The sequence below is a fragment of the Palaemon carinicauda genome, unplaced genomic scaffold, assembly GCF_036898095.1.
Source record: "Palaemon carinicauda isolate YSFRI2023 unplaced genomic scaffold, ASM3689809v2 scaffold235, whole genome shotgun sequence".
In the NCBI taxonomy this organism is placed as follows: Eukaryota; Metazoa; Arthropoda; class Malacostraca; order Decapoda; family Palaemonidae; genus Palaemon; species Palaemon carinicauda.
The window spans coordinates 195,001-205,000 of record NW_027169976.1 but is presented as its reverse complement, the minus strand read 5'-3'; the positions used below and the strand labels follow the sequence as shown (position 1 = coordinate 205,000).

General features: G+C 40.1%; 2 protein-coding genes across 2 annotated transcripts in view; one reads left to right on the top strand and one right to left on the bottom strand.

The window, feature by feature from the left end:
• Positions 1-941: 941 nt before the first annotated feature.
• On the bottom strand, positions 942-1,973 carry LOC137636129 (octapeptide-repeat protein T2-like; the record flags this gene model as incomplete). Its single annotated transcript, XM_068368534.1, has 2 exons — positions 1,673-1,973; positions 942-1,149 (listed from the first exon to the last, which is right to left on the bottom strand). Coding segments are annotated over exons 1-2 (509 nt in total), but the record flags the coding sequence as incomplete, so codon positions are not given.
• Positions 1,974-4,956: 2,983 nt separating this feature from the next.
• LOC137636125 (uro-adherence factor A-like) overlaps positions 4,957-10,000 on the top strand; it is a 23,829-nt gene continuing 18,785 nt past the window's right edge. The window contains exons 1-2 of the mRNA XM_068368530.1: positions 4,957-4,980; positions 6,370-10,000. The exon at positions 6,370-10,000 is cut by the window's right edge and continues 1,187 nt beyond it. Coding sequence (XP_068224631.1) covers positions 4,957-4,980; positions 6,370-10,000 — 3,655 coding nt within the window. The remainder of the gene's footprint in view (positions 4,981-6,369) is intronic.

Below are 10,000 nucleotides of genomic sequence, written 5' to 3'. Positions count from 1 at the left end.
CTTTGCCTACTTCTCTATCTCTGCCCACTTCTTTGCCTACTTCTCTCTCTCTTCCCATTTCTTTGCCTCCTTCTCTATCTCTGCCCACTTCTTTGCCTCCTTCTCTATCTCTGCCCACTTCTTGCCTACTTCTCTATCTCTGCCCACTTCTTTGCCTACTTCTCTATCTCTGCCCACTTCTTTGCCTACTTCCTCTCTCTTCCCACTTCTTTGCCTACTTCTCTATCTCTTCCCACTTCTTTGCCTACTTCTCTAGCTCTGCCCACTTCTTTGCCTACTTCTCTAGCTCTGCCCACTTCTTTGCCTACTTCTCTATCTCTTCCCACTTCTTTGCCTACTTCTCTAGCTCTTCCCACTTCTTTGCCTACTTCTCTATCTCTTCCCACTTCTTTGCCTACTTCTCTATCTCTTTCCCCACTTCTTTGCCTACTTCTCTAGCTCTTCCCACTTCTTTGCCTACTTCTCTATCTCTTCCCACTTCTTTGCCTACTTCTCTAGCTCTTCCCACTTCTTTGCCTACTTCTCTAGCTCTTCCCACTTCTTTGCCTACTTCTCTAGCTCTTCCACTTCTTTGCCTACTCTCTAGCTCTTCCCACTTCTTTGCCTCCTTCTCTATCTCTTCCACTTCTTTGCCTCCTTCACTTCTCTATCTCTTCCCACTTCTTTGCCTCCTTCTCTATCTCTTCCCACTTCTTTGCCTACTTCTCTATCTCTTCCCACTTCTTTGCCTCCTTCTCAATCTCTTCCCACTTCTTTGCCTCCTTCTCTATCTCTTCCCACTTCTTTGCCTCCTTCTCTATCTCTTCCCACTTCTTTGCCTCCTTCTCTATCTCTTCCCACTTCTTTGCCTACTTCTCTATCTCTTCCCACTTCTTTGCCTCCTTCTCAATCTCTTCCCACTTCTTGCCTAATTCTCTATCTCTTCCCACTTCTTTGCCTACTTCTCTATCTCTTCCCACTTCTTTGCCTCCTTCTCTATCTCTTCCCACTTCTTTGCCTCCTTCTCAATCTCTTCCACTTCTTTGCCTCCTTCTCTATCTCTTCCCACTTCTTTGCCTCCTTCTCTATCTCTTCCCACTTCTTTGCCTCCTTCTCTATCTCTTCCCACTTCTTTGCCTCCTTCTCTATCTCTTCCCACTTCTTTGCCTCCTTCTCAATCTCTTCCCACTTCTTTGCCTACTTCTCTATCTCTTCCACTTCTTTGCCTCCTTCTCTATCTCTTCCACTTCTTTGCCTACTTCTCTAGCTCTTCCACTTCTTGCCTACTTCTCTAGCTCTTCCCACTTCTTTGCCTACTTCTCTAGCTCTTCCCACTTCTTTGCCTACTTCTCTAGCTCTTCCCACTTCTTTGCCTACTTCTAGCTCTTCCCACTTCTTTGCCTCCTTCTCTATCTCTTCCCACTTCTTTGCCTACTTCTCTATCTCCTCCCACTTCTTTGCCTACTTCTCTATCTCTTCCCACTTCTTTGCCTACTTCTCTATCTCTTCCCACTTCCTTGCCTACTTCTCTATCTCTTCCCACTTCCTTGCCCTACTTCTCTATCTCTTCCCACTTCTTTGCCTCCTTCTCTATCTCTTCCCACTTCTTTGCCTCCTTCTCAATCTCTTCCCACTTCTTTGCCTCCTTCTCTATCTCTTCCCATTTCTTGCCTCCTTCTCTATCTCTTCCCACTTCTTTGCCTCCCTTCTCTATCTCTTCCCACTTCTTTGCCTCCTTCTCTATCTCTTCCCACTTCTTTGCCTCCTTCTCTATCTCTTCCCACTTCTTTGCCTAATTCTCTATCTCTTCCCATTTCTTTGCCTCCTTCTCTATCTCTTCCCACTTCTTTGCCTACTTCTCTATCTCTTCCTACTTCTTTGCCTACTTCTCTATCTCTGCCCACTTCTTTGCCTCCTTCTCTATCTCTTCCCACTTCTTTGCCTCCTTCTCTATCTCTTTCCCACTTCTTGCCTAATTCTCTATCTCTTCCCATTCTTTGCCTCCTTCTCTATCTCTTCCCACTTCTTTGCCTACTTCTCTATCTCTTCCTACTTCTTTGCCTACTTCTCTATCTCTGCCCACTTCTTTGCCTCCTTCTCTATCTCTTCCCACTTCTTTGCCTCCTTCTCTATCTCTTCCCACTTCTTTGCCTAATTCTCTATCTCTTCCCACTTCTTTGCCTCCTTCTCTATCTCTTCCCACTTCTTTGCCTACTTCTCTATCTCTTCCTACTTCTTTGCCTACTTCTCTATCTCTGCCCACTTCTTTGCCTCCTTCTCTATCTCTGCCCACTTCTTTGCCTACTTCTCTATCTCTTCCCACTTCTTTGCCTCCTTCTCTATCTCTTCCCACTTCTTTGCCTACTTCTCTATCTCTTCCCACTTCTTTGCCTACTTCCCTATCTCTTCCCACTTCTTTGCCTCCTTCTCAATCTCTTCCCACTTCTTTGCCTCCTTCTCTATCTCTTCCCACTTCTTTGCCTCCTTCTCTATCTCTTCCCACTTCCTTTCTTCCATCTATGTAACCAACTTCATTTAGCGTTTACTTATTAGTGTAACGGATGACGGGGGGGGGGGGGGTTTCTGTCCCCCCAGCTGCAAGTCAGGGGGCCGTTATAGTTTACTAAACCACAGGTACCGGTCTTTTGGCTTAAACTATTATTATTATTATTATTATTAAATGCTAAGCTACAACCCTAGTTGGAAAAGCAGGATGCTATAAGCCAGGGGCCCCAACAGGGAAAATAGCCCAGTGAGGAAAGGAAATAAGGAAAAATAAAATATTTTAGGAATAGTAACAATATTCAAATAAATATTTCCTATTTAAACAATAAAAACTTTAAGAGAACAAGAGGAAGAGGAACTAGATAGAAAAGTGTGCCCGAGTGTACCCTCAAGCAAGAGAACTCTAACCCAAGGCAGTGTAAGACCATGGTACAGAGGCTATGGCACTACCCAAGAATAGAGAACAATGGTTTGATTTTGGAGTGTCCTTCTCCTAGAAGAGCTGCTTACCATAGCTAAAGAGTCTCCTCTACCCTTACCAAGAGTTAAGTAGCCACTGAACAATTACAGTGCAGTAGTTAACCCCTTGGGTGAAGAAGAGTTGTCTAGTAATCACAGTGTTGTCAGGTGTATGAGGACAGAGGAGAATCTGTAAAGGATAGGCCAGACTATTGGTGTCTGTGTAGGCAAAGGGAAAGAACCGTAACCAGAGAGAAGGGTCCTATGTAGTACTGTCTGGCCAGTCAAAGGACCCCATAACTCTCTAAAAATATAATGTTAAAACAAGAATGTTTGAAGAGCAAAATCTTCGCTAATATAGAGTTTACCATCCTCGCCTATTCAAAAAGATTGTTAATTTGTTCTCTTCAGTTATTTATTTCCTTATTTCCTTTCCTCACTGGGATATTTTTCCCTATTGGAGCCCCTGGGCTTATAGCATCCTGCTTTTCCAATTAGGGTTGTAGCTTGGAAAGTAATAATAATAATAAAAATCCCGAATTCAAATTCTAATCGTAACGAAAAGCTAATCACGTGTTGGAAATTACTATTTTCATTATTATTATTATTACTATTATTATCATTATTATTATTATTACTAGCCAAGCTACAACCCTAGTTGGATAAGCAAGATGCTATAAGTTCAAGGGCTCCAACAAAAAAAATAGCCCAGTGTGGAAAGGAAATAAGGAAATAAATATGCGATATAAAAATTAATGAACAATTCAAATAAAATATTTTAAAAACATTAACAACATCAAAACAGATTTGTCATATATAAACTATAGAAAGACTTATGTCAGCCTGTTCAACATGAAAACATTTGCTGAAAGTTTGAACTTTTGAAGCTCTACTGATTCAACTACCCGATTAGGAAGATCATTCCACAACTTGGTCACAGCTGGAATGATACTTCTAGAATACTGTGTAGTATTGAGCCTCATGATGGAGAAGGCCTGACTATACACTAGTAATAATAATAAGACTTAAGACACCTAAGAAAGAGAGAGAGAGAGAGAGAGAGAGAGAGAGAGAGAGAGAGAGAGAGAGAGAGAGAGAGAGAGAGAGGTGCGTTTGATGGAGGTTATGGATGGAGTGTGTTATGTTATAGATATTAGTCAAATCTTGTGGGTTTATCTCTCTCTCTCTCTCTCTCTCTCTCTCTCTCTCTCTCTCTCTCTCTCTCTCTCTCTCTCTCTCTCTCATATCTATAACATAACACACTCCATCCATAACCTCCATCAAACGCACCTCTTTCTCTCTCTCTCTCTCTCTCTCTCTCTCTCTCTCTCTCTCTCTCTCTCTCTCTCTCTCTCTCTCTCTCTCATATCTATAACATAACACACTCCATCCATAACCTCCATCAAACGCACCTCTTTCTCTCTCTCTCTCTCTCTCTCTCTCTCTCTCTCTCTCTCTCTCTCTCTCTCTCTCTCATAACACACTCCATCCATAACCTCAATCAAACGCAACTCTCTCTCTCTCTCTCTCTCTCTCTCTCTCTCTCTTTCTCTCTCTAAAGCCACAAACCAGAGAGAGAGAGAGAGAGAGAGAGAGAGAGAGAGCTCTCAAGCCACAAACCAGAGAGAGAGAGAGAGAGAGAGAGAGAGAAATAGCATATATACCCTAATAAAATCAGTCTCAAAATAAAGAGAATATATTATTCCATTAGCTATTTGTAAGCTATAAATAAAATAAAATAACTCAAGACAAAATCTTCTACTATAGTCTATTTCTTTTAGCGATGCATATTTGCACCGACTCGCGGCGGTGCCCTTTTAGCTCGGAAAAGTTTCCTGATCGCTGATTGGTTAGAATTATCTTGTCCAACCAATCAGCGATCCGGAAACTTTTTCCGAGCTAAAAGGGCACCGCTACGAGTCGGTGCAAATATGCATCGCTAAAAGAAACGGACTATAATAAGTGTTGCTTCTCACGGTGTCTTTCAACCCTTGAGAGGTATAAGTCTCAAGCATGACTCAGCAAAAGCAATTTCCAGTGAGAATCGGCAAGCAATAAATGCCGGGGAATAACAGTTTGCTCTGTGACATATAAAGTTAATATAAAAAAGATTTCCATGCATGTTTAAATGGACGGTCCACCCGTTTTACATCAATGAGGTATCACATCTCTTTTATACTACACATGCACATACGTAGAAAGGTACATACACACACGAACATATATATATATATATATATATATATATATATATAATATATAATATATATAATATATGCATATATATATATATATATATATATATATATAAATATATACATATATATATAATATATATACATATATATATTATATATATACATATATATATATATATATATATATATAGAGAGAGAGAGAGAGAGAGAGAGAGAGAGAGAGAGAGAGAGAGAGAGAGAGAGAGAGAGAGAGAGAGAGAGAGAGAGAGTGTGTTCATATTGTTATTAGATAAATCAATTACTCTCACCCCTGTTGTGATCCAACACTAACTTCAAAAGGTTTTTGTTTCTCCAACAGCTGTTATTAATTTTGTCCTTTTTCTTTTGTACATCATCTCAACCATTTTAACCAACTTCTTCAGAACTTTCCTTTTCCTCAAGCACCAAATCATCAGTTCTTTTGGTGTTCTATCATAAGCCTTCTATAGTTGTATATAAGCACAAATGAGCTTCTGGTTACCATTTAGCCTCTTTTCCTGTACCTGTCTACTATAAAAATGTAATCCACAGTCCCTCTCTTCCTAATGAATCCATACTTCCATTCCCCGGTGTTTACAATCTCCCATCTAGTACGCTCTCAAAAGCTTTCAATTCGTTTCTAGTTGCCACATTACATGGCATCACCCTTCTGCTTAAATACAAATACCACTAGACTTTCCTGCCAGTCTTTAGGCATCATTTCCTCTATCCATATTGCACATAATAAATCCAGCATCCATTTTCCCCCTCTGTAACTAGTATCATGAAGATTTCAATTTGAAACTCTGATGGACCTCGTGCTTTACAATTTTTCATTTTATTCAATGCCCGGTTCAATTCTGTATTCCGTATTTCTATCACTGGCCTCTCCACCCATTTTGCTTCACCCAGCTCCTCTCTCTCATTTTCAGTATTCGATAGTTTTTCAAAATATTCTCTCCATCTCTCAATGTCTTCATCCCTATGCGAAATACTTCCATCTCTATCCTTAATAACTCTATTTTCCCTATTGATAATATCAAAATCCCAATACATTCAGCTAAAAGCAAAATACACTGTATATAGATTATTTATAGCCAGTTTCTCACAAGCTGAGAAATCAATGCTTATAATCTAATTCTATTTGTCATTAAATGATAAAAGAAATATCATGCATCAATCAGCATAGTAATGTTACTTCTCCTTCCAGGTTTGTAACGCATTCGTCACGGTGGTTTTCTTCAGCACAGTTATACCCAGAACAACTTCCCTACGAGCGCCAGTGCGTGAATATGCCGGCCCCGTCAATCCAGCGCAGGCTGTACTGATCGACCCATACGAAGTTTCCAAAGGGATTCTCCTCTCACCATCAAATTCAAATGAAGAAAGCTCAGAAGTCATTACACCTAATTCAGAAAGTCCAACAGCTGAAGAGATGCCGACACCTTCTGCGTTGATGAAAAAACCCACGACATTCAGACCTAAATTCTATCGTGATAGTTTAAAAAATAGCACCAAATTACAAAACCGACTCATGGAACTCCAGAGCAGAACTCCGTTTTTGAGGAAAAGGTTGGGGAGCTTAGGTCTGTCAAATCATGGTCTGTATTCAGGAATAGCTAGATTAGGAGCGGGAAGTGTTTCATTGCCTAGCCTGAAGAGAAAACCAGGCATGTCCCGTAGGAGAACAGCCTCCGGTGTACTTCCAAGTGGAATCACGAAGAATAATGTGATTCATTTCCTGAGGAACAACAGAAATCTAACCACAACAACTGTGCAACCGACAACAGATTTTCTCTCTCGGTGGCACAACTCCTTTAGTAGGGGTAAACCAGAAGAAGGAAACGCTCAATCACAGACGAAGAAACACCCAATTGACGAAATCATTACCAACAAAAAAACGACAGCACAATCTACCGCTGGTCCGGGAAATGATAACTTTTCTGATAACTTTAAATCTAAAGTAAGTGGAAATGAAAGAACAAACCCTGCAATGACTTCACCCTCAGGTATTACATCTGTGCACGACATGACAAGCACACACTTTGCCAATGGAACCAGTTCGCCTAACAACAACAAACCTGCGGTCCAAACTGAGTCGCAAAACAAAATGAGGAGTACAACAATTTCCCCAAACAGGAAAAAGAGTTCCTCACCAACTTCTCTGTCTAAAGAATTAGATAAAAGTGTATTACATGACACTGAAATTCTTGAATCAATCAAATCAATTGTCAAAAGTGCTTCAGGCAACACCAAAGAGTTCTCCTTACAAAATTTCCATGGCAATACCCCACCTGAATCTTTGGATATGTTTACTGGAGCCAAGCCATCATATGGTTTCAGACCCAGTTATCAGGAACAATCAAATACAAATCAATCAATACATAAATTCGAAGAGCAGGCATCATTTTTTTCCCTGACTGGAAGCCCCGATACGAGAATCAACGCGAGGCAGCCAAACAGACCAAACACAGGACCAAATGTTAATTCTGGTCAAACTATTGTTGTCTCTCCACCACCTCTACGTCATAATTTAGCATTGCAGGTTGGTCAATCACGTCCAGTAATAACTGCAAAGCCAAAAGATAGTGGTTACCAAAAAATACAGACGCGTGAAGAGTATACAGATATAGTCATAGGGCGTCCTGCTGCTTCAATTCAACCGCCACCAGTTACTATACCAACCACACACATCCCAGCTACACTGAGAAATGCAGAGGGATCACCAATATACATTGGTGATGATAATGACCAACAATACCTATCCAATGATCACCCAAACATAGGATCTAAGTTGCCCCCATGGCATACTCATGAACTTGGTCCACTCTTGGATGCAATATCAAAAAAGTATGGCCCTTATGAGCTTTACACAACCCTCAATTCTGCTACAAACTTAAAGGCTTTAGTTGAAAGTGGTAAAATACCAGAATTTTTCAAAAATGAAAATTTAATGGAATACATCAAGAGGGATCAGTTGAGGTTTCAACCCCCGCCTTCTGTAGAAAGGTTAGGAAAACCGATATCAGGCGACAAAGCTGAGCTTGAAGTTGAAGAAAAAGAATCAGGGATTACTGGTCAGTTTGTGGCATTATCTGGTCTGGCTCTACTCATGGCACTTGGGGGTTACTTCCTGTTCTCCTCATCTGAATCTGTCAGTGAATCCCGAGGGGCCCCGGACCCTCTTCTCCTTGCCGTCAATCAAGCAAAACATGGTTTGAAACTTTTACAGCAAGGCCTTGACGAGTATGAGACTAAACTCATTGAAAACAAAGATCGTTTGAATCAGGGAACACCTGGACATAAGGTTTTCGAAACTGACCAGCCGCTTCATGATACCACAATGGATCTTGGTAAGATATGGAAAAACATTCAAGAAATTCCGAACAGATTGCTGTTCAGTGAGGAATCTCCATTTTCCAATGTAGCAAACATTATCAAGGAACAATTGGGTGATACTGAAAACTTGTTTGACACAATCAAGAATACCCTGATGGACAGTTTACTCAAGACCAATCCATTATCAAGGGAACCGCACAGTCTTCATGGCCTCGACTCCAGTACTGCAGAGAATAATAAGTGGAATCCTCTTAAAATTTTAGCACTTGATCTGATTTCCAAGTTAGGTTTGCCCTCAGAATCAAGCGGAGAGGGCAATGATGAGATGAGATCATTTGGAAAACAATGGAAATTCTTCTCAACACTTTTCCTTCCAACACCGGCTAAGAATGTGTCTGATGATAGTGAACCCGAGCTAATGATTCATGATAAAGTTGGCGATGAAAAAGAAATGAATAATCTGGATTTGATTAAAGAAGAGCTCGATCATAGCCAGGATGAATCTAGGCTTGATGTTGAGGAGCAAGAAACAGAAACTGATAATGAAAGAAGAGAGGGACTAAATAATAGAAGTAAGAAGCCCTTACCAACTTACAAAGACACAAAGATGAGTAAAAAGCAAGCTAATGCAGAGGATGGCAAAGAGGACCAAAACTTAAAAAAATACAAGAACATCTCTAATGATCTGAAGAGAAGGAAAGGAGAATATAATGCTAAAAACATTAACGATGATGAAACTAACATAAAAGAAGAATTTCTACAGTCTTCAACAGAGGATTATGGTGAAGCAGAACTGACTGATGACCCTAACATAACAGGGGAATTTCCTCAGTCTTCAACTGTGAATTACGATGACTTAGAACTAACTCATGAACCAAACATAAATGAAGATTTTACTCATTCTTCTATAGAGGATTATGATGACATTGAACTAATTGATGAATCAACTACAAAAGAGGAATTTCATCGGCATTCAACAAGGAATTATGATGACTCAGAACTAACTGATGAACCAAACATGAATGAGGAATTTACTCAATCTTCAACAGAGGATTATGAGGACAAAGAAATAACTGATGATCCTAACATACAGGGGGAATTTTCCCAGCATTCAACTAGGAATTATGATGACTCAGAACTAACAGATGAACCAAACATGAATGAAGAATTTTCTAAGTCTTCAACAGAGGATTATAGTGACTCAGAACCAATTGATGAATCAAATGTATTAGAGGAATCTATTCAGTCTTCAACAGAGGATTATGATGAAACTGATCAAACTGATGACCCTAACATAAATGGGGAATCCTCCCAGCATTCAACTGGATATTATGATGACTCAGAACTAACAGATGAACCAAACATAAAAGAGGAACTTCCTCAACTTTCAAATAAAGATTATTATGACTCAGAACCAAATGATGAACTAAACAAAGAAGATGAATTTCCTCTGCCTTCATTAGAGGATTATGATGAATCGGAACTTATTGATGAATTTCCAC